The following is a 24701-nucleotide window of genomic DNA, read 5'->3' as shown; positions in this document are numbered from 1 at the left end:
TTCTTCTTCAAGAAATTTGTTTGAGGACTGTGAATATGGCTGGGTAAAACTTGCTTGCCACAAATTCAGACCCCTAACATCCAAGTAAAAAGCTTAGTGAAGCAGTGTGCTCTTGTAATCAGGAGATAGAGATGAGGAATCCTGGGGCTTGCTCTCCAGCCAATCTAGCCAAGTTACTGGGATGCAGGTTCGTTAGAAACCTTGTCTCAGAAAATAAAATGGAGACTCCATTAATGGATATGTTTGGCATTGTCTTTCAGCCTCCGGATTTATTTGCACATAGGTGCACACATTAAACAGATATACAACACCTGCTGCTGGTTAGTTTTTATCTACTTGACACAAACAAGAGTCACTGGGAAGAGGGCCTCTCTGGAGAGGAATCACCTCTACCAGATTGTCTTCTATCAGCATTTTCTTGATGGATGACTGATATGGAAACACCCAACCATCTGTGGGCAGTGCTAGCTCTGGGCAGATTGCCCTGGGTTGTATAAGAAAGCAAGCTGAGCAAACCATGGGAATTAAGCCCATAAGCAGCATTCTCTCATGGTCTACACTTTAATTCCTGCCTCTAGATTCCTGCCTCAAGTTCCTGCCATTGGCTTCCTTCGATGATAGGTTGTGGTCAGAATGTGAAAACCAAATAAACCCTTCCCCAAGTGGCATTTGTTCATGGTGTTGTATCACAGTCTCAAAGACCCAAACTGGGATATATACTTACACATAAAATGTACCTTTTGTTTAAAATCAGATGTCCCAGTCACCTTTAATCGTCAACTTGGCACAGCTGAGAGCCATCGCAAAGGGAAGCCTTGATCCTGTTGATCACATTGGTCTGTGGGCATGCCTGGCTGGAATTATCTTGATTGTTAATTGATGTAGCTGGGCCCAGCACACGAGGTGGTACCATCCCTGGGCAAGTAGTTTTGGACTCTATAGAAAGCTAGTTAAGCATGAGCCTGGAAGAAGGAGCCAGGGAGCATTATTCCTCCATGCCTTCTGGTGCTGGTTAGTTTATGTCAACTTGACACAGGCTAAAGTCATCTTAGAAGAAGGAAGCTCAATTAAGAAACTGCCTCCATTTGATCAGGCTGTGGGCAAGCCTGTAGAGCATTTCCTTAACTAGTGAGTAATGGAGGAAGGGCCCAGCCCATTGTGGGTGCATACTGCCATCCCTGGGCTGGGGGTCCTGGCTTCTAAAAGAAGGTAGGCTGAGCAAGCCAGTAAGCAGCACCCCTCCATGGCCTTGCTTCAGCTCCTGCATCTAGGTTCCTGTCATGAATTCCTTCCATGATAGACTATGGCTCTGGAAACGTAAGTCACATACCCTCCACGGCCCCGCTACTTGCCTTTCGCTGTGGTGTTTCATCACAGCAATAGTAACCATAACAAAGATATGTCCGCTCAAGTGCTTGTCCCGACTTAGTGACTGGCGTGACCTGCAAATGTAAGCTGACACGAACCCTTCACTCCCCGGGGTTAGTTTTTGTCAGAGTGCTTGAGCCCAGCACCAGGATGAAACTCAAGCACAAGCAGACCAACGCCTGTGATCCACATCCTGGTACCAGGGACTACAGCAAGTAACAGGAGCTAAGGAGGGGTGCTCATGTTAAAGGATTAGACTTCCTCAGTGCTTTTTATACAGAGAAAAACTTGATTCTGCATTGGATTTTATTTTGTACAGTATGTGTGTGTGGGGGGGGGTGTCTGTAAAATAATTAGCATTTATTGTTTGGTTTTGGCAGGTTGCAATTACACGTCTTAAAAACTTGGTTATGACATTTCAAGCCACGGTGGGCTTTTAAAATAACACCTATGCAATAGAATTGAAAACCACTGAAGCGAGGTTTCTACCGGCCATTACTGGAGTGGCAGGCATATTGTACTTAGCTGTGACAAAGCATTGCTTTTGACATGTGCTCTCTTGTTAACCAGAGTAATGACAGTGTGTTGGAAAGCCAAGCAGGAAAGTCTCTGAAAACAGATAGTAAATATTTCAGGCTTTGCAGCCCAGACGGTCTCTGTGGCAACCAGTCAGCTCTGAGGTTGTTGTCTGGGATCAGCCAAAATCAAAATGTAAATGCACGAGCATGGCTGTGAGCCAATAAAACTTTATTCGTGGTGTGGAAATTGGAATCTCATATCATTCTCCTCTATCACAGAATGCTGGTATTATTTTGATTTTCCTCCTGCCAATGAAAGCTACAAAAAAGAAACCTATTCTGAGCTTGATAACAAAGCACAGGCAGGTGGGTGGACAGATTTGGTCTCTGGCAGTTGTTAGCCAATTCTCTTTTTAACTTCTATGTTGTTAAAATTGTGTCATATGTCAGGTGTGGTGGAGCCTGACTCTAATCCCAGCACTCTAGAAGCAGTCTGTGGTTACAAAGTTACAAGCCTGATAACCATGGTTTGTGGTTACAAGGTTATGAGCCTGAAAAACCACAGAATGCAAAGGGATTCACCCTGCCCACCAGGTCTTAAGAAACCTGCTGCTCATATCCTCTCTTCAGTCCAACTCCCGCATATCCACTATAACAAGGGATGGACAGAGCCAAGGTTTCTGGAGCTGTCTCCTAATTGGCCTTTACCTCCTAAATGATTTGCATACAAATAAACTAATGAGAGCCAACCTAAGCTTTGTAAAAATCACCACACACATCCTCTTTATCAGCAGCCCCCATTTCATGTCACCACAGATCAACCAAAATCCTTCTCTATGGCTTAATAAAACCCCCCTCAAAGCTCTTGTCACTGACCATGCACCGAATCCTTCATAGTTGGAACACAGCCATGATGAAAGCCTGCAGCACTTGCATTTCCTCTACAATATGTACATGTCATAAGTCTGTTTACACCTGACAGTTTCAGTAAGATGACAAGGATTCATACGTGGAGGGGAAATGGACCAGATTGCATTCCAATCCTGCCAAATACTATGCGACTCCAGAAAAATGACTGACCTTTCTGAGTCAGGGTACCAGTCTCCAGCCATGAGTTCATTTCATATTTCATTATGGTTGACTGTGGAAAACTAGGGAGTAAATACAAAAGATGCCCAGGCTATACAAATATTTCAGCTAGTCGAACAATCAATTAACCAATCAATCCATCAAAGTTTAAACTAGGCTTTCTTTAAAAGTCCTGGTTCAGTGCCCCAAAGAAAGCAAGCCTGGGTTAATAAATAGGACCTTTTTTTAATACATTCGATTGTGTTTGGTAAACGCCAACATACTGTGCCTGCAGAGCACATCCTCACCCTGGTGCATTTCCTTTTTTCAGAAGTATAGCTGGTTTCTCCAAGTTATTGTTTTCTCTAACCTCGGTCTTTCCTGAACCTAGACATTGTGGTTTGCAGGCATCCCCGTGGCTGCCTGAGTTCTGCACACACTTGCAATGCTTCATCAAAGCAGTCCTTGCTCTTTAATAAAAAGGGGGGGGGGGCTTATTTGATTAAAAAAAAAGGCAGAGAGACAAAATTCCAGTTTAGATTTTGAAGCTTCCTTACGAAAGACTCTGACTAGAAAGGATAAATGGGAAGGTTTGCCAAGAGGACAGGAGCAGACGAGAATGGACCTTCCGATGGGATTGTAAAATCCATGTCCAAGAAGCCCTCTGAAGGTGGGCCTCAGTCTTTGACCCCTTTTTATATTTTAGAAAGGAAAAATTTTATTTTTAAAAAGAGTTTTAACCTTTTTTATTTTTTAGAAACTTTCTAATGGAACTCTTCACTGTCAGGCGTTCATAATAGAGAATAAAGGGAGTCATCCATAGCTGCTTGCTGCATTGCAGCCTCCTATTCAAGGCATCTGCTCTGCATCCTGTTTCTTACTAGTATAAGCTGGAGCTACTGGGTACTTATGGTTTGTACTGACCATTGTATTCTGGATGTAAGCTTGACAATATTACTGACAAAGGCCACACTTACAAAGCTCTTAACAAGTGACTAAGAGAGAGCTAGGAAATGCCTCTTCCAAAAGTAAGCTGCATACCTGTGAAGAGACATACCACTGTTCTTGGAGAGATCTGGGTTTGGTTCTCAGCATTCATGGGGCAGCCCACGAGCTGTCTGTGACTCAGCTCCAGCTCTTTCTGGTCTTTGTGAGCACTATGTTCATGCATGTGCATGCATGTGCTTGCACATATATACATACAAACTTGTAATTAAAAATGCAAATTTAAAACCACCTTTAAAAGGTGTTTCAGTTGTTGAAGCAACATTGAACACATTGGTTTAGATTTGTATCAGGTAACCTCCCTCATGTCTAACCACACATACAAATACAGATATTCCAAAGCTCATTTCTTCTTCTTTCTTCTGGTTAACCTCCAGCACCTGTTGCTGAGTCTCTACCTCTGGCAAGTGCACTCTGAAAGTCTCTGCCTCACAGTGGAGGCTGCCTATTGGAGGGAGCTGGCCTTACCTGAATCTTTCAGAATTCATTTTGTTATTTTGTTGCCTTTCGGTCCTGCTATGCCAAAGTCAAGGCTGAGTGATTCTCACTCCTGGGATGAAGTGATTCTCCTGCCTCAGCTTCACAAATAACTTGGACTCTGGCTGTTTGGTTCTAAACTCTGCTCAAAATCTTTTACGACCAGAGTAGCAACACTCTTCAGTACCTACCAGTAAAAATGGTGTCAGTAGCCAGCACTGTCTGTCTGTCTGTCTGTCTGTCTGTCTATCTATCTATCTACCTATCTATCTCTACCTATTTATTTATTTTTGTTATTTTTAAAGAAAATATAAGAGATAAAATAAAAGGAATCAATTGGAAATGGACAAAACAAACAAACAGAAGGAAAAGGCACAAGAATTGGACCCAACTTCATTCACACGCTCAGGAATCCCATAACAACACCAACCTGGAAGCCATAGAATGTATGTAAAGGGCCTTGTATAGACATATGAACGCCCTGTGTGTGCTGCCTTAGTCTCTGTGAGCTCGAAGGAGGTTTGATTGCGTGGGTTTAGGGACTTGTGCTCTCGCGCCCTCTATCCTCTTTGACTCATGCTTTCTGCCTCCTCTTCTGCAGAATTCCCTTTGTCCTTCAGGGAGGAACTTGATGGAGACATCCATGTAGGGCTGAGTGTTCCAAGGACTCCCACTCTCTGCATTTTATCTGGCTGTGGGTCTTTGCTTTTGTTCTCATGTGCTGCAAGGGGAAGCACCTCTGTTGATGGCTGAGCAAGGCAACAATCTATGAGTATAGCAGAATATAATTAGGGGTCGTTTTATTGCTACTTAAGAAAAACTTTAGAACAGTGTTTAAAACAGGAGGTGTCGGGACTGTCTAGCCTCCGGTTCCTGATCACCCAGGCAGTGGTCGGTTCCATCTCACGGGGTAGGGCTTCAGTCAAATCGGATTGGCTTGGTTGGTTGTTCTTATTTATTCTTCAATATCTTAACGTTTTTTTGTTTTGTTTTGTTTTAATCACACAAGTCTTTCACTTGCTTTGCTAGAGTTACCCCAAGGTAGTTTATATTATTTAAGATTGTTGTGAAAGGTATTCTTTCCCTGATTTCTTTCCCATTCCATTTGCCATTTATATATAGGCACGCTACTGATTAGTTTTTATTTATTTGCTTATTTTTACTTAATTTTGTATCCAGCTACTTTGCTGAAAGTGTTTATCTGTATGTTTAATGATTAGATTATTATATCCAAGCAGACTTTGTTTTCTTGTCTAATCTATTTGGTGTTCTGTGTGCTTCTTTTAGCTTGATATACATCTCCTTCAGGTTAGGGGAATTTTCTTCCATGAATTTGTTGAAAACATTCTCCATGCCTTTGACCTTGGTTTCTTCTCCTTCCTCTATTCTTCTTATTCTTTGACTTGGTCTTTTCTCAGAGTGTCCTGAGTTCCTGGATGGTTTATGCCAGAAGATTTTTAGACTTAACATTTTCCTTGACTGATGTGTCCATTTCTTCTGTCATGACTCCATTGTCCAAGTCCCTCTTCCATCTCTTGTATTCCATTAGGAAGCTTGCCTCTGAAGTTTCTGTTTGAGCTCCTAGTCTTTCATTTCCAGATTTCCCTCAGTTTGGGTTTCATTAATTTTATTTTCACATTCTGGTCTTGAATGGTTTAATTCCTTTCCTCCCACTGTTTGCTTGTATGTTCATTCATTTATTTAAGGGGTTTCTTTCTTTGCTCTTTAAGAACCACTATCATCGTCATAAAGACTGTTGTAAAGTCTGTCTGTTCCCTGTGTCTCAGGTCTGTTCCTCGTGTCTCAGGTCTGTTCCCTGTGTCTCAGGTCTGTTCCCTGTGTCTCAGGTCTGTTCCCTGTGTCTCAGGTCTGTTCCTCATGTCTCAGGTCTGTTCCCTGTGTCTCAGGTCTGTTCCTCGTGTCTCAGGTCTGTTCCCTGTGTCTCAGGTCCATTGCAGTCCTAAGGCTGTCTCTTCCTTGTGTCTCAGGTCTATGCAGTATTGAGGGCTGCTATGGTAGAGGTGCTGGGCTCTAGTGATGACATCTTGTCTTGGCTGTTACTCTATTTTTACACTAGTGTCCAGGCATCTGGGTTTTGGAAAATTGCAATTCTAGGTGCTGATATCTGGTTTTGTCTTTGCTGGGTAGGTATTTTGTTTCTTGTTTTTCGTTGCCCTCTATGGCTCTTAGGAGAGTGTGGTGGCTGTGTGTGGCCTGGTAGGACATTCTTCTGGGATCCTGATAGGTGTGGCCACTGGGGGTTCAAGACAAAATGTGTTTCTAGACATTTTGAACTGTGTTCACAGGAGGAAGGAAAGCACCCGGTTCTGCCATGCTCTACACAGTCCTGTTCTGCCATGTTCTACACAGTCCTGTTCTGCCATGTTCTACATAGTCCCCTTGGAATGGGGGCAGAGAATAAGGAGAGTCCAGAGCAGCAAGATCTGGGGAGAAGCTGAGAAAGAGGTGAAGCTATGGAGTTAGTCTATGCCCTTCACTGGCTCCCATGGCTTGTGGGCTCCCAGGGAATGAATGATGAAGGTAGAGACTGAGATAAAGCAATTTGGAGAGGGAGTCTCTGTGCAATCTACTGAAGAAGGGAGTGGGGAAAAGGGAGACTATAGCAGGTGATAGGGTGGTCCGGGGCAGAGCTAGAGATAGGATGGGGGCATTACTTATGGTGGAGCCTAGGGAGAGGTAAAGATATGCGAGTGGCCAGCTGTTTCCCGGATTGTGGTATGTAGTCCTGCTTCACCGAACTACCTGGCAGGTCTCTGCAGATCCTGCCGTGCCACCACTGGTGCTGCAGCTGGTGGCTCTTATAGCCAGGCTTATGTTTTCAGAGCCTCAAAAAGGTTTCCTTAGCTTGCTCTTGAAATCCATCTTTTTGTCCCTCTCTGCAGTCCTTAGGCATAAGGAAATGAATTATCCCGACCCCACTGCAGGGATATCCAGGCAGTTCTTCCTCTCTGTTGTGTCATCAGTGGAAAACAACATATTAAACTGAGGAGCAGGACAGAGTTTTATTTCATCTCTGCTCTTCTGTGGGGCCACTCTCGCTGGTGTGTGTTATGTTTTATTTTCAGGGCGTTCTGGTGCAGAGCTGTGAGTCTGTTTCTGGTTTTCCATGCCTGCAGTCTGGACCCTGGCTCCTAGCGCTTCCATCTGGGGTTCTGTGGGTTGCTGTCTTCTGGTTTAGCATAAACACAAACAAAGCAATCCTAGGAGCCAAGGTTTTGCTCAGTATGCAAGAGTGAGAGCACAGCGTTTGGAGACAGATGGAGTTTAAGATGACTGCATGCCTCAGACTACTCATTCTTCTGAAATATGAAATCCTTGAGAATTTTTTCACTTTCATACTTATTATTTGTTAATTAAAAATTCATTAAATATATTATGAATTATGTTTTATACAAATTGTCTTATATAAACTTTATATATGTTTATCTAAACAGTTTTATATTAACTGATATCTAGGGTATCTGCATAGTACATGTAACTTAGTAAAGTACTTAGTAAATAGTTTTGTAATTAGTGTCTTAGTTAGGGTTTTACAGCTGTGAACAGACATCATGACCAAGGCGACTCTTGTAAAGACAGTATTTAGTTGGGGCTGGCTTACAGGTTCAGAGGTTCAGTCCAGTATCATCAAGGCGGGGACATGGCAGCATCCAGGCAGGCATGGTGCAGAAGGAGCTGAGAGTTCTTCATCTTTATCTGAAGGCTGCTAGAAGACTGGCATCCAGGCAGTTAGGATGAGGCTCTTAAAGCCCATGTCCACAGTGGCACACCTACTCCAAGAAGGCCACAACTACTCCTACAAGACCACACATCCTAACAGTGCCACTCCTAGATCAAAACGATACAAACTACCACAATTACTTTTTAAACTAAACTGTTTTAAGATAAGAGCAGCATGCAACAGTTAAAGATAATAGAGACTCTCCCATGGGCATGGCATCCCATTTCTTCAAGCAAACACAATTTGCCAGTTGTGGTGCCACAGGTGGGTATTAGAAATGTTGTGATGTTCAACACTTATTATGACTTCCATGGGCTTTCTGATGCTTGCATGCTTCTGTGTGTGTGCACATCCATGCGCATGCACACTTAATTTTACACAATTCAGTTACTTGAGAAGGTGCTTACAGTAGAAACTGACGAATAGCTTAGGCTGCCCCTTTCAAAGACCACCTACCTCCCTCCTACCATTTCTACCACTGTCCCTCACTCCTGATAACCATTAGTCTGGCTTCTACTCCTATTGAGGTTTGACCATGAAGGATATTGCATTTATAGAATCAGATGAGGTGTAATCTTTTATGCCTGACTTTTATTTTTAATCCAGCATAGCTCCTGTAGATTCATCCATGCTGTTGATAATGACAGCAGTTAGTTTTGTTTTGTTTTTCATTGCTGTGGTAAGCTGGGTCAGTCCGTGTAATCATTCATTAATTAAAAGACTTCCCAGCCGTCTTTGGTTGTTGTGAATAGTAAGTTCAGTATGTTTGCACAGGCGTTTTATGTGAGTAGATGTTTCTGTTTCTCTAGAATAAAGAGGAGAACAATTACTGGGCTCTTCTGATGCCTTCAGGCAATTCCTTGGGACAAGCAAGCTGACACCCCTTCCATTTTCTCTTCTCTGAGGATGAATTTCTCTCAAATGCGCCATCCATTCCCATATTGTATCACATTGCCTAAAAACATCTCCTACTACTTTGGACCTTGACTTTATCATTCTCCTTTCATCTGGATTTTTGTTGGCCTTGTCTCCATGTGAATGAGAAGTGATTCTTTTGACCTTTAAGCAGTCTCCTATAACCCACCATGACTGAGCTTGGCACCTGAAGGACCCAGTTATGACCATGTCTACCATTGCACGTGTATTACGTCACCTCTCTCCTCCTCACATGCTTTATACTAATTCCTCATGGGCTGCCACCCTAGTACATGCCTGTCTCATGATGTCTGGTACTGTTATCTGCACAGAAAGCAATCAAACAAACAAATAACAACAAGCAAATAAACAAAACGCTTGAAATAGGCATCACAGACATAGAAGAAAGGTTGCCATGGCTCCCGACTCCAGGTGTCAGCCCACTGCAGCAGAGATTGCTAGAAGAACACAGTGCCATTGTAGTGGCTGGGAAGCTGAGAAGGGGGTGCCTGCCTTCTAGGCTTCGTGCTCCCCCTCTTCTCCATCTGGCCCCTGGCATGTGAGGTGGTGCCACTGCATTCCTAACAGTGTCCCTGTAGTGCATCCCTCTGAGTAAGCACCCTCAGAAGCAGTCATTTATCCTAGCAAGCATTGAGAAGTCAATCCAGTCAACTTGGCCTCACAGTCAGCCACCATAAAACACCCTGCTCTTTCTTAAGTGTAACTAACTTTCTTCCTTTGCTTTTGCCCTCCCCTTCTCCCCTCATCCCCCCACTTCCTCTTCCTCCTCTTCCTCCTCTCCCTCCTCCTCCTCTTTCCCCTCTTCCTTATCCCTCTTCTTCCTAAATATGGAAAATCCCAGGATCTCAAATGTCTCTTTCTAGTCAAACCCCTTCAAAATCTCATCTAAGGAAGCTGAACCATGGCCCCTCAGTGAAGATATCAGTGTATGCGGGAATGGGTTTGTATATAGGAAAACATTTTTTATTCTGTGTAATGATTTACTTAGCACCACTTAAGTTTTCTGACTTTTAAAGACCTTGGTACATCACTCCATCCTTAAAAATAGCTCCAAGACTCTGTCTTCCCCATACCTGTCCTCAGTCATGGTTTCCCATCACTATGTAGGTGACTGGACCTGCCTCAGGCTTTTGGCCTCCCCAGACTAAAGCAGGTTCAGTCTTACTTATATCTGGGACCTAATACTGAAACACTGGTAGGCAGGTGTTAGTCACCCACTCCTTTACAGTCCTTAGGAAAAATAAGTGGATGGATGAGGGAACCTGTATTCCTTATGATATGAGACACTTGATAAAAATCTGACACAAAATGAATGACATTAATCTCTTTTAATTTTCCAGGTGATTTTCGAAGTAGTGACCTCTGGACATCAAGGCTACCTTGCTATCGATGAAGTTAAGGTGTTGGGACACCCGTGCAGTGAGTACTCTTTCCTTTAGGGGGTCGTCACTGGTGAACAGTTACATTAACAGACCAAGCATGGAAGGGACCACAGAGAGAAGCTCACCCTGCCAGTAGAGTTTCATGCCAAGGTTCTGGATTTGGCTTCCAGATCCTAGACGCTCCACAGCACACAGCTTGTGTGAAAATGGAGATATCTTGGTATCTTTGAAAAGGCAAAGTGGATGTGAGGGACATGTGGATTTCTATTTTCAATATTAGCACAGAATTAAATATGGCGAGTTGGCACATTCTGTTCCCAAATCGAGAGCATTTCTATCTCTGTCTCTATGTTTTCCTTACACAGTTCCAAACAGTTTGAATCCAGTAGACTTAGGACCTACCCAATATAAAGTGCCTTCCTTAGCCATCTGTAAGCACCAGATTTGCCCGTCCTTTTTGTCCTTACAAATTAGTACTTTGAGAATGTACACAGGGAAGAAGGAGCCATTATAGAAAGCTAGTGGAAAGCTGGAGAGTTGGCTTAGTGGGTAAACCGAGGCCAAGATGGCAGATATCATCACAGCAAAGGAGCTGTCCATGCATCTGCCTCAGCACAGGAGCTGTCCATGCATCTGTCTAATGGCACAGGAGCTGTCCATGCATCTGTCTCATAGCACAGGAGCTGTCCATGCATCTGTCTCACAGCACAGGAGCTGTCCATGCATCTGTCTCACAGCACAGGAGCTGTCCATGCCTCTGTCTCAGCACAGGAGCTGTCCATGCATCTGTCTAATGGCACAGGAGCTGTCCATGCATCTGTCTCACAGCACAGGAGCTGTCCATGCATCTGTCTCACGGCACAGGAGCTGTCCATGCATCTGTCTAATGGCACAGGAGCTGTCCATGCATCTGTCTAAAGGCACAGGAGCTGTCCATGCATCTGTCTAATGGCACAGGAGCTGTCCATGCATCTGTCTCACGGCACAGGAGCTGTCCATGCATCTGTCTCACAGCACAGGAGCTGTCCATGCATCTGTCTCATGGCACAGGAGCTGTCCATGCATCTGTCTCATAGCACAGGAGCTGTCCATGCATCTGTCTCACAGCACAGGAGCTGTCCATGCATCTGTCTCACAGCACAGGAGCTGTCCATGCATCTGTCTCAGCACAGGAGCTGTCCATGCATCTGTCTAATGGCACAGGAGCTGTCCATGCATCTGTCTCAGCACAGGAGCTGTCCATGCATTTGTCTCACAGCACAGGAGCTGTCAATGCATCTGTCTAATGGCACAGGAGCTGTCCATGCATCTGTCTCAGCACAGGAGCTGTCCATGCCTCTGTCTAATGGCACAGGAGCTGTCCATGCATCTGTCTCAGCACAGGAGCTGTCCATGCATCTGTCTCAGCACAGGAGCTGTCCATGCATCTGCCTCCTGGCCCTAGGGAGGCAGTTGCTTGTTTAGGGTCTGGAACTTTTCTGCTTCTACTGGACCCTGTGTCCTTGGACAGACTCCTCAGGATGAGTCAAGTTCCCACTTCCTTCAACCATTTGATACAATCTGTGGAAGTAGGCATAGCATCTCAGTGTCATAGGTTCCAGGCCTGAATTGAAAAGAAAAATAAAAGAAAAAAAAAACTAAGAAAATTACCCTGCTTGGCAGTGAACACAAATAACCTGTGTGTTTATATGTGTATGTGTGTATATACATGCATGCAGGTATGTCTATGTGTCTATGTGTCTGTCTGTCTGTGTGTATATATGCATATGTATGTATGTTTGTATGTATGTGAATGCATGTATGTATATGAGTGTACATACATGTGTGAACTATGTTTCTCATAAGCAGTAAGTATTGATAGTATTAGTTTTCAGCAGATGTTACTTTCGCCTTCCATGTATTCTAACGGATGATATTCATCTGTGTGTGTTTTTTGCCTTTCTGTCCCATGAAGTCTACTGATGGTTGGTTTACGGAACCCACAAGTCCATGGATACTCTAAAGGGGGCGTAGCCTTGGCACCTTCTTTGAATCTTTGAGTCATCTTTTGACCACTACATGTATAATTTAAAGGCTTTGTAAGAGCAGACAGGATGGGGCGGGGCAATGATACGTGCTCAGTCAAAGCTCCTTTGTTCTCGATCAACTCTCTTCCTAGTTGGCTGAATCTCCATGAGTAGAGCTTACGGATATGGAGTGATAACTGTGGCCTTCAATAGATTTTCTTTTCCCTATTCACACCCATTTTTAAGATCAAGCCATGGTGTTCTGTCACAGGGACTATATCAGAGCCTTTACTTACTTTTGAACACTTGGTGCCTGCTCCTCTGTTTTTGTCTATTAAAATTATTGTTGTGGTATAGCATGTGTGTGTCTCCATGGGAAAAGTACACGTATATGCCTAAGAAGCCAAGTTGCTGGAATGCCGGGAGAAACCGTGTTAGATTTATCAGTTCCTTCCAAATTGCTATGAAAAGTGTCTGAACCAGTTTACATTCCACTGCTGCTGCCTAGAAGTTTTATTTCCCCTGTATCCTTTCCTAAAATTGATATTGTCGGGCTTTACATTTTTGGCCATCTGAGCGATGGCAGTCTGCTTTATTTTTAGAATGCCTGGCATGCAAAGAAATTGGCAAGTTGCTCCATTTCCTGGGTCTCTGCTTATGGCCCCTGTCCAAATCATGAAAGAACGGTTAGGTCCACAGTATTAAAAATGCACACACTTGCAGGGAGAGCTCAGCATCTCTTCTGGCGCCTGAATTAGAATAGATCATTAGACAGTCCAGTGTAGCTCGAGCGAGCAACCATGTGGTCATTATCCCACAAGGGTATCATGACACAGTTACCTCATTTCATCTGTGTGGCCTTTACTCTCTTGGATGTCTTTTTCTTGTCCTCTGAAGCCTGCCCCATGTGCAGGTTCACACGGATCCATCATCTTGTATGCGACCAAAGCTGCCATTATTTCCTCTCTATCAGCAAGATGGGGGAAGGGGGTGATTCAGAAAGTACCTCCCCACTTGTTTTTCCCCAGAAAAAGTAAAAAGGAAGAAAACAAGGCTGTGACTAGCTGAAACATCTGGGCAAATTCGGGAAACAGAACATAATTATCTGAGTTGGAACTGAGCCGAGTCTGTGGTGCCATAGCCTCCAGCTTTGAAAAGTGCCCCAGGATCTGCTCGTGTGCATGTTCGTAGCTTCTGAGTCACTGTGTAAAAGGAGGACAGAAAATAACACATTCCCACAGTGCCAAGCACATTGATTGCCCTGCCTTCCTGCTTCTTAGAGCGAGCTGCCTGCAGGGCAGATGTTGCTACTGCAGTGGACACAGGTGAGGGACCCTGCAGCCAAGGTGATGCAGGGGATCCCAAGTCTGCATCCTGCGTTCTTTCCTTCTACCTATGGCTTTTGGCTAAGGAGGAGCTCCTCAGATGTGGCCTCTTGCTTCCTGCTGGGTTCCAGGCTGATGTTTAACCTTCTGTCATGTGGGGCAGTGTTGTGGCATTGTGCGTTCCTGTGGAGTCAGCTTTCTGGACTGTTGGGGACTTACTTAGGGTTCCTCCTCTGAAGATACACACACTCATACCTAATTGGTTTTGTGAGTTGTCTTAGGGGACACACAATGGAACTGCGGGCCGGTGACCAAGGTGATGGATGTTGCAGTGGCCCTGATGATAGCTCTTCAGTAGTTATGCCTTGCCAGAGTCTGTGAGTTTATGGGGAAAACATGCAAATAAAAATAATAAGGATGGAGTCATTTGGTTTGATCTTAAAATAGGAAGGCTTTACAGGTAATATTTTGTGAGATCTCTCATCAAGACTGCTAAATAATAATCATTTTTGAAATTTTGACGCTTGTTGAATTTCGATCCTCAAAGGAGCGTAAATACTCCACGTGTAAATGGCGTTTTCCACAGGGATAGAGTTGCTGAGTCTTGCTGACTTAACTCTGAAGGCTCCCGCTTGTACTCACATGGGTTTATGAGCTGCCATTACAGCAGTTTCTCAACGATAGTTGTTCTCATATACGGATGCAGTTGCTCATAAAATCTATGTTAATGTAGGGGTAGAAGAATTCAGGTTCAGCCCGAGTGGTGGAGATGACTGTAAAACGTCAGCAGTGGTCGGCTTGAGGCCCCCTTCTAATGCACACAGATAATTCTTGATTTTGGTATGCACACTAAATGTATTTGAATTTGGTTCAGGAATCCCATCAGGAAAAACTGAGCACAGAGCCAATTCCATAGATGCCTTCTCTGTTTAAACCCAGCATAAGCCACATATCTGCCAGCATCATGTTGGACCTCACTTGGTGTGGCAAGTTCTCACTGTGTGGGTTAGGCTGTCCCTGACCTCATGATTCTTAGTTCAGTCATCAAGACTCAGCAACTCTATCCCTGCAGAGAACACCATACACGTGGAGTATTTACGCTCCTTTGAGAATCTAAATTCAACAAGCATCAAAATTTCAAAAACAATTGATGATTATTTAGCAATCTTGATGAGACATCTCACAAAATATTACCTGTGAAGCCTTCCTATTTTAAGATCAAACCAAATGACTTCATCCTTACTATTTTTATTTGCATGTTTTCCCCATAAACTCTCACCCAGTGCCAATTTTATGGGTGAGTGCCCCCACCGGAAGTCTGTGGGCATTGCCATTATCACCTTGCATGTGTTTATGTATTATAAATAACAGCTATTTCAACAGACTTATTGAGATGTAATTCGCATGCCCTCCAAATTCGTCATGTAAAGCGTGTGATTGAGTTACTGGTCACGTGCTCACCCCCACTGCAGCTGAATTCGTGTGACAGATTATAGTGAAAACACAGAAACACTGACAGCGTTGCACAAACCTACCTCTAGTCTGCGAACATGAGGTGTGTAGGAAACATAAATGAATCTCATGCTCACACTTCAACCCCATCTCCAAGACTTCGCTTACATGTGTGCAAATACTAAAAATCTTAGTATTCGAAATTTGAAAACACTCTGGTCTCAGCATTTCAAAGAAGAGCTCCTTAACCTACATTATTATGATTAAGTATCCATTTTGATAACCACTCTTGAATTATTTACTGGGAAACAGTAAATCTAAATAATTAAACCGATGCATTTCTTAGATTCTGGGGAGTTCATTTGTGACCATGTTAAAATTCAGAGCATGCTTGGCGAGTACAGCGTTTGCCAGTGTTTACCAGACAGTCCTGGCTGGTCTGTTGGCAGTGCCTCCTGGCTCATGATGGCGGCCAGGAGAGAGGCCTGCTTTCAGATTATTCTGGCTGTCGGGCACACTGGGCACATGTCTAGTTCACTTCAGCCTTTGCCATCCCATTAAGATGTAAGTGTAAATAAGAGGGCTGGGGCCTTCCCGTTTTCTGTCCCGCTTCAGTTTGCACTTTGATCTTGCCAATTACTCCTCTCCCGGTCTGTGGCTGGGATGTTGGGGCAGGCTTTGAAGAATCAATAGGAATGAACCATCTTGAGGGGATTTGTGTCTTGGTCAATGATAACCCCTGCCTTTGGGATCAAAGGCTGATTGGGGATCAATTAATATTTGAGAACTTGGCACTCTGTACAAAGCAGTGAGGATGTAGCAGGAAGGAGAGAAAGGCAGGCCTGAGCTCAGCCTGCTTGTTATTCATGGAAGACAGAGTTTGTAGAGCTCCTGCGGATTTCACAAGGATCTGGTGGAACATTTTGAAAGGGTACACGGGAAATAAACGAGCCTATAAATTTAGAGAGGGGGGAAGTGTTTCTTTTTGAGTATGAGATGGGTTAGAGTTTCCATTCTGAAGGTGCTGTGTCTAAAATTCCAATGAGCTTGGCAAAGCCGGGCCTTCTAGCTCAGCGTGAGTTCTAAACTTTGCTGGCCAGAGAGACATTTTTCTTGAGCTCTTTCCCACTTTCCAAGGATAGGTCAGTTATATTAAATGGTGCAGAACTCTTTTGAGGGCTCAGTATGCAGAATACCTGACCTGAACTGTCTTTTAAAAACTCCATCCCACTCCTTTAAATGAGTATTTTAAAAGAAAAAGATCAATATTTTACAAAGAAAGGTTTCCACAAAGGCGTGTGGGTAAGGACTTTGCCTTGTGGGTAAGGACTTTGCCTTGTGGGTAAGGACTTTCCTTGTAGGTAAGGACTTTCCCTTTATGTAGATGATGATGCCTGAACTGAAATAGGAATCATAGTGTGGGATCCACCTTAAACCGCTTGCCCACTGAAGAGCTATCCTTTGAATTTATGGCTTTACTTGGTTCCCACTTGAGGTGTAGCTTTTGCTGAACTAGCCAGTTGCCACTCCAATCCACTCTGGCAGCCTGTGTTTCAAGCATGCCATCCATACTATTTCATAGATTAAAGGCAATTGGTAATCCAAGGGGAAGACACTCTGCAAAACAATCCGGGCCAACACCCATCCTTTGGATGCGCATCTTTCCCTTCGAGCAGTAGTATACCCTTATAGTCTTTGAGAAGCCACATTAGGGGGGGAAATACTTTTCATAGGAAGAAGTAATTTCCTGTACAATAAGCCATTTAGGGAGTGGTGTTACAAACTAACAAAAGCAGAGAGGATGGGACGGCCCTATCTTTGATCTCCAGATGACATGTGTGTGTCCTAAAGGCAGTGCCAGCACCAACATCAGTAATTACAGTGAAGAATTAGCCCTTCCACTCCTAGGTCAGGCAGTAGGTGTTGGCAATGTGGCCCTTTAAAAAGCATTCTTCCCAAACATCCTTAATCAACACGGACAAAGACTGCTAGAGCATTATCAATAGAATCACCAAGAAGGCTGCTGCCCAAATGTTTTATTATTATTAAGAGGTTATCAGACAGAGCAAAGGGCATAGAGTTCCTTACTTTCTCAAGAGAAACTACAGAAGTTAGCTCTTGGTGTTCTAGAAGAGACACCCGGAAGAGCACCCTCAGATCCTCTCAATGAGAATGTAAACGGGTATGAGCTTGACAGATCAGAGTTTGACAGCTCTGATTTTAAAATAAGTTCGTTTTGTTTGTTTGCTTTTTGTCTTAGTCATTTGATTCCTAAAAATGTAACATAAAAAAAATGAAAAAGTTTATATAAGAACTTAATTATTAATGCCTACATTGGCCTTCTGTGTAGTTAAAAGAAATGCAGAAGTTCACAGGTACAGGAGCGCTGCAGCATGTCTGTTCATCTCTGAGGTGTAGACCAATCTCTCATATCTGCCTCTAGTGACATTTGGGGCTGAATATCTCTTGGTTATGGTGGCTGTCCTGACCTCTTAGGTCATACTGGAGGGATCAATAAGACAGCAGCCTAGTTATTTCAGAGATGGGGGAAGAGAAGTTATTTTTTAAGTATCTCATACTTAAGCTAACATAGTTTGACAAAGGACATAATTTGAGTAGCCCATCCTTGTCCTTCCAGAATGACCCTGGGAATGTATAGTAAAGAATTAATCAATGGAATTTTTGTCCAAGATGCTGCAAATTAAACAGATGTTTGTAATTTGCACTCCAGTGGTGCTGTAGGAGTGGATGGGTTGTGCTCTGTGTCTCATGTCTCTAAAAGGAAAGGCTGGATTGGGAAGGCATGGAGCCTCTCCTACATCTTGACACTGTCAGGGAGGAAGGGATGCACAGGGCTTTGCACATCCAGTCCTTCAGTGTGCTCTTCAGTAGAAAGAATTGAGTAGTCATATGGAAGGAAACCTAGAGGGATTTGGAGATATTTGGAAGCCTGGAGAACAAGGGTCCTAGAGAGGAAAAGGGAGAGAGAAATGAAAGATGAGAAGACAGGCAGAAGAGGTGGAAGGATAAATGTAAGGTACCATGGATGAGAGGGACCCCTCCTCTTAGTTCTTAATATTGAAAAGATCCAGTTTCCTACACAGCCCAGGACAAACAAGACCTGCAGCTAATCTTGTATGATCTAAACTACCTGATTTTTCCAAGTGCTTACTTAAAAGATGAAACAGCCTTGTTTCTATCTGATTTTTTTTTATTATGAGCATGGCAATAAAACTTCTCTTTTGTTTACAGAAAGAAAAGCATTGAGGCATTCACAGCCATTTTACAATGTGTACTGTTCATGTCACAGCTTATCTTAAAATACATTCCTAAATAAATCCCATCAAATCAAGTCAAAATCATTTCCTCAAAAATCATTTGTAATTTCACATATCCATTTAAGGGTTTCTGTATAATACCCTCTCTTCCCTCCCTTCTAAACTGTATTTTTTAAAGCATTCATTCTATCTTAGGATAGAATTAGTCTCTTTTCTCTAATGAAACACACTTATTTCCCTCCTGAATGTTTTTCAAAGCTGCTTCACTTCATCTGCTATTTCTGTATATATGTAATGGTTATAACTTTTAGCTATTAGTAACTCTTTTTTATTACAATGATAACTAAATAGTAAACATGTGGGAACCGTGTTCATATATGTCAGCATTCCATACACCAATAAATTTTATGAATACACCATTTTCGTACCCTGGAGTGATGCATGTTTGTAGTAACAAAAATCAGTTATTTGTCAAATGAATATACTTATCAACAGATCAAAATATATTTAATATTCTTGAGAGAATAAGAAGCCAGATATATACAAACTTAAATACTTCATTTTACTTAGTCACCAAGAAGATTCTGGAAGCTACATTAAGCAAATTTAGAAAAAAAATAATTCATGAAATAAAAGTTGTCAGAATGACTTGCTGATTTAAAACAAGTTTATTTTTTATAATCTTAAGTTTCTATCAAATCTGGCATCAGTTTATATGACTAATAAGACAAACTGAAATTCTACCATAGTTTATCAAACTCATGCTGCTAACTCAGCATGTTTTATTTATTAATTTGTATTTTTACAGTTTAACCAACAGCATTAAACCAGTCACATTTATCAAATATCTAAGTCACATGACCTTGAACATTTGAATTCTTATCTCAGAGCTGCCTTCCCCAGTAGTCCTGATAGAGTTCCGCGGCTAATTTGGTGATGCCATGTAGAGATGGGGAGATATCACATATGTATAATATCCATGGCTTTTCATGTGCTTCGATGGACAAATGCAAAAGCATCCTTGTAAGTTTCATCAATGAATCAGGTGTGAACACACACACACACACACACACACATACACACACACACACATACACACACACGCACACACACGCACACATACACACACATACACACGCACACGCACACGCACACACACACATACACACACACGCACATACACGCACATGCGCACACACACACACGCACACGCACACGCACACGCACGCACACACACACGCGCGCACACACGCACACACACACTCACACACACATACACAACTACTACTTCTACCCATTGGATATATATATGTATAAAAGTTGATTCCAATCTTTGTTTCATTTTATGTTGTCATCTACATTGTTCCTGTCAGATTAAAAAAAAATTACTACTTGCTCAATATAAAGGCTCAAGTTTTTCACCAATCTTGTCTTGTATGATGTGTGCTCCTTTGCACCTGTGAGCTGAATTTTGTCTCTAATTAGCCTTTTATTTTTAACCTCAGACAGTTGCGTTTGGGGGCATCTCTGAGTCCATTGGGAGCCAATGAGGTAATAGGCAAGGGCTTCACTTTCCCTAGCTCATGGAAAATCTGCCTCGGAGGAGAGTTTTGGGGAAAAGCCCCTCTGATGTTTGAGTTTCGTGGAAGAAGCTGTTGAGGGTCTAATTGCTCCTTAAGTAAGTCACATCAGCAGCAGTGGTATGCTGAGTCAGTGTGCAGTCATATGCACTGTGGTATGCTGAGTCAGTGTGCAGTGATATGCAGTGTGGTATGCTGAGTCAGTGTGCAGTGATATGCAGTGTGTGTGCTTAGTCAGTGTGCAGTGATATGCAGTGTGTGTGCTTAGTCAGTGCGCAGTGATATGCAGTGTGGTATGCTGAGTCAGTGTGTAGTGATATGCAGTGTGGTATGCTGAGTCAGTGTACATTGATATGCAGTGTGGTATGCTGAGTCAGTGTGCATTGATATGCAGTGTGGTATGCTGAGTCAGTGTGCAGTGATATGCAGTGTGTGTGCTGAGTCAGTGTGCAGTGATATGCAGTGTGGTATGCTGAGTCAGTGTGCAGTGATATGCAGTGTGGTGTGCTGAGTCAGTGTGCAGTGATATGCAGTGTGGTGTGCTGAGTCAGTGTGCAGTGACATGCAGTCAGCAAGGACATGAGAAGGGGCTATTCAGTCACCCAGAACTTCCTGAGAGGAATCTAGAAAAAAGTCAGGCCCTCAGTCGAAGCAGAGGATCTCACCATCTGGAAGTACCATCCAAAGGAGAAGACTAGGAAATTGACTTGGGTCCAGGCGGCATGTGCATTCAAACACACCCATTAAGAGTTCACCCTTTACACAAAAGTGTCCAAGAGATGCCCCAATAGTTGAAGTCCTTGTCCCAAAGCTTGGGGAAATGAAAGAAAGGACCCAGGCTGTCAAAAGACCACAACACAGACAGTTGAGAAAGTCAGGGGGAAGATTTCCTGGACAAGATCCTTTCTGTAGACTTGACTGAACCCCCTGTGGGTGGGCAATATTTGGTAGGATGCTGCTTACAAATAGGATGTTCTAGTTTCCTTTCACTGTTATGATAAAACAATCTGACTAAAAGCAACATAGGAGAGAAAGGTTTATTTCATCTTGTATTTCCCACTCACTGTCATTCCTCGGGGGAAGGAAGGGCAGAGGGCATGTTAAGCTATGCAGCAGGGCCTTCAGCTAAGGAACGCTTCACAGCCAAGGAAGTGTGGCACATGGCAGGGGCCAGAGGTGTTGTTACATGCTAGCTAAGTTCACTCTGGCTGGATCACTGGCCTGTGCTTAGAGAGCTTACTGACTAGTGCAGGACCCCCGCCTAGGAGTGGTGCCGCCCATAGTGGGCTATACCCTCTTTCATTGAGTAATAATGAAGACAGTCTTATGTGCATATGCCCACAAGCCAATCTGATCAAGGCAGTTTCTCAGCTAAAGCTCCACTCAGGTGATACTAGGCTATGTCAAGTTTACAATGAAGGCTAACCCAGTCCACTAAGAGTGCCATCTCTATGCTCTTTGACCATAAGCTCTGCCTCTGCAAATGGCTTGCTACATCAAGCCAGCTCATACTGTGGTCTGTCAGCCTGTTAAAACTCTACTGTTATCATTGGAGAAATTTGGCTCTCTAAAGTTAATGTATATTGGGTGCTTCCCTCACATTTGAAATGAGCCTCTGCTTTCTATTGCCCATGTCTTCTCTGTGCCCAGTTCCCCTTCACTAGCTGCAAAGATCTGCTTAAAGAAGACCTGTTCCCCAGGGGACAGCTGTTCACAGGTGTGTTTGCCGTTCTCTAGACATGCCTAGAATATCACGTTTATGTGATGCCAGATAACTAGATATCTAGGCCAGAGCTTACCAGCTAGGGAACAGAAGCCACTGTCTTTCCTCGCTGCACTCCTGTGAGTGATATACCGGAATCTCAGCTGCGCCTTTACAGGGAGAGCTGGACACTAGACGTAGGTGTCTGACAACGTGTTTCCATAGTTCCTTGTAATCAAGAGCTCCACTCAAGGATGATGCATACATATTCTCATATAGACATGTTTCTGCTTCTAAGACCCTTAGATGATATTGATCTGATGGTGATGATGATGATGATGATGATGATGATGATGATGATGATGATGATGATGATGATAATGATGATGATGAAGATGAAGATGATGATAATGGTTAACTATTTTATGGAATTGCAGATATATATTATTCTTGGTTGTTGACTGCCTGTTGGCAGAAGACAGCTGCTGGGAGACCTGTGTCCAGAGATAGCTCTGGAAGGCAAAATGTCTGTGGTCTAATGGGTGACACCTCACCATTAGAAGAGGTCACAAGAAGGGTGAATGGGGGGAAAGCTGCCTCATAACTTGGAAAGAAGAATTTCAGAAGCAATTTTGACCGGAATGAGAAAGGACAAACATGAAGGAGTGTCGAGAGTGTCCCTCATTACTGGGAGATGAGTCCAGGGGAAGACAGGAAGTGAGGAAGGCTGTGAGAAGGCTGGGCTCTGAGGAGAGCGGCCTTCATGGAGAGCACCTGAAGACTTCTCTCTGAGTTGATGAGGCCTTGACAGGATTATGGGGCTCGGGATGCTCACAGGAAGTGGATCTAGCAGCTCTTCCAGAGTGTGGACTGTAGGCTGTTTTCACACGTGCCCAAGAGTCACAGGAAGGCTGATCTGCTGGGACCAGATGCAAAAGAAGCATGTGATGTAGTTAAGAACTGACCTTTGTCCACTCCACTGGGGACAGAGGACTGAGGCGTCATCTCATTTTTGCATTGATGTCCACATGGGATGACGGACTTGAAGCTGTTTTATAGGCAAGGTGAACATTTAGAGGTATTTCCAGTCTAGTCAGTGAGGGTCACACTGAATGGGTTTGCATGTTGAGAATCTGTCACCCAAAACCTCTTAGGAACAATCACGTGTTGGGGTCCCTTTAAAGATTTTAGAGTATCTTTGAATAATCATAATCTTGCAAATGAGGCATGAGTTGAAACATGGGATTCATTCATGTTTGTTTATCATTCACATGTATCAACTAGAGGTTTATATACATTTCATATATCATACAGGTTTCCTATATTGTGTCAGATTTTTAGTGCTTGGGTGCTTGGTTTATAGCCAGCCTGTCCTGAGTTGTACAATTTTCTATTATATGATGTTGACTCTTAAAAATACTTCGGATTTTTTAGCTTAGAATGCTAACCTAATTTTTCCTTCAATCCTTCTGTGTGTGTGTGTGCACGTGTGTGTGTGTGTGCGTGTGTGCGTGTATGTGAATGTGTATATGAGAGTGTATGTATGTGGGTCTATGAGAGAGACAGTATTTGAGAATATGTATGTGTGCACATATGTGTGTTAGTGAGAAAGACAGAGTGTTTGGGAATGTGTATGTGTCTGTCTGTCTGTCTGTGTCTCTATATACGTTTGGTGAGAAACATAGTAGTGATCAATTTCTTTGATAAGAGAATAGTTCTTCATTTTCAATATAGTCCTTTTAATCTAGTCAAATCTCAGTAGTCTTCTTGTTTTTTATTAACACTGGGGCCCTTTGGTATAGAGTAGCCTAAAATAATTGCTATAATTTTAATATAGTATAAAAATGTCAGCAGTCAAAGGTGAGGGAGCAAAGGTGGGAGAGAAGAATTCTGTGGCCCATTGAATCCACAAGCAAACAGCTCTAAAGACTATGCGCCTATGGTTTCATTAATGGAACTAACATGCATTTAATACAATTTTACCACCATGAGCCCAGTTACACCAAGCTCCACCTGCCCTTGTTATTACCATCACAGGAGGTCCCAGGACAAGCTGAGAGAATGGTGGGGCTTTGTGGAAGGACCAGCATTGCTGGGATTCCATAAGCAGGGGACCCACCCTGTATGGGACAGGGACTGTTAGGACAGGCAGAGAAGATGGGGGAGGGCAGCTTAGTTATCTGCCCTGGGTTTTGGAAATGGAAATCTTGCTAATCAAGTCTCCCTATATGAGAAATAGAACTCAGGAGAGTGGTTCCTGGAAAAGCCTCTGACACATAAAACTCAAGGACTACCCTTTTGATAAAAATAAGGGGTATTCTGGTGCCTCCAGAACAATGTAGAAAAGACATTTGACTTACGTAAGCTTTTCAGATGCCTTCAAAGACCAAAGAATTATGTTATTCTTGAGTAAGGAGCAATTCAATTGAGTCAGTGAAACCTTTCTTAGAATTGTAAGTTAATAAATTAATACCAAGCGAGAGTGGTCCATCATTACGCTGCTCTGTGAGGACCCATTTAGACCATTTCGCATACTAAGCATCATGAATGCAGTGAATTATTGCTGGCCTCCAAATAATAATGAGCTTTTCCTGTGCTGCTAGTATTAAAATTCATTGTTCTTTGTTTGCAATGCACTTCCAGTTCTAATTAGGTTCTGCTTGGGCTCATATGAGTGTCAGTTTACAGTCACTGGGTCCCCAGACTAGGACACCATTCTTCACAATAATCTATGCACAGCTTGAAGACCCACTGGCAGGGAGGGGCTACTTAAAGGCAGAACGAATTCATTCTGCTTATTATTTGGCCTTATCTGCCCCTCCCACAAAATACCACTGAATACTTCGTTCTTGCTCTGGCCTC

At 43.2% G+C, this 24701-nt stretch overlaps 1 protein-coding gene across 6 annotated transcripts in view; it reads left to right on the top strand.

Moving 5' to 3' along the window:
* Nucleotides 1-24701, top strand: part of Ptprm (protein tyrosine phosphatase receptor type M) — a 705361-nt gene that overhangs the window by 283565 nt on the left and 397095 nt on the right. For all 6 annotated transcript variants that reach the window (XM_031368638.1, XM_031368643.1, XM_031368642.1 and 3 more), the window contains exon 4: nucleotides 10455-10533. In XM_031368638.1, the coding sequence (XP_031224498.1) occupies nucleotides 10455-10533 (79 nt within the window). The remainder of the gene's footprint in view (nucleotides 1-10454; nucleotides 10534-24701) is intronic.

The sequence above is a fragment of the Mastomys coucha genome, unplaced genomic scaffold, assembly GCF_008632895.1.
Source record: "Mastomys coucha isolate ucsf_1 unplaced genomic scaffold, UCSF_Mcou_1 pScaffold14, whole genome shotgun sequence".
Taxonomy (NCBI): Eukaryota; Metazoa; Chordata; class Mammalia; order Rodentia; family Muridae; genus Mastomys; species Mastomys coucha.
This window is presented reverse-complemented; position numbering and strand designations above follow the sequence as displayed.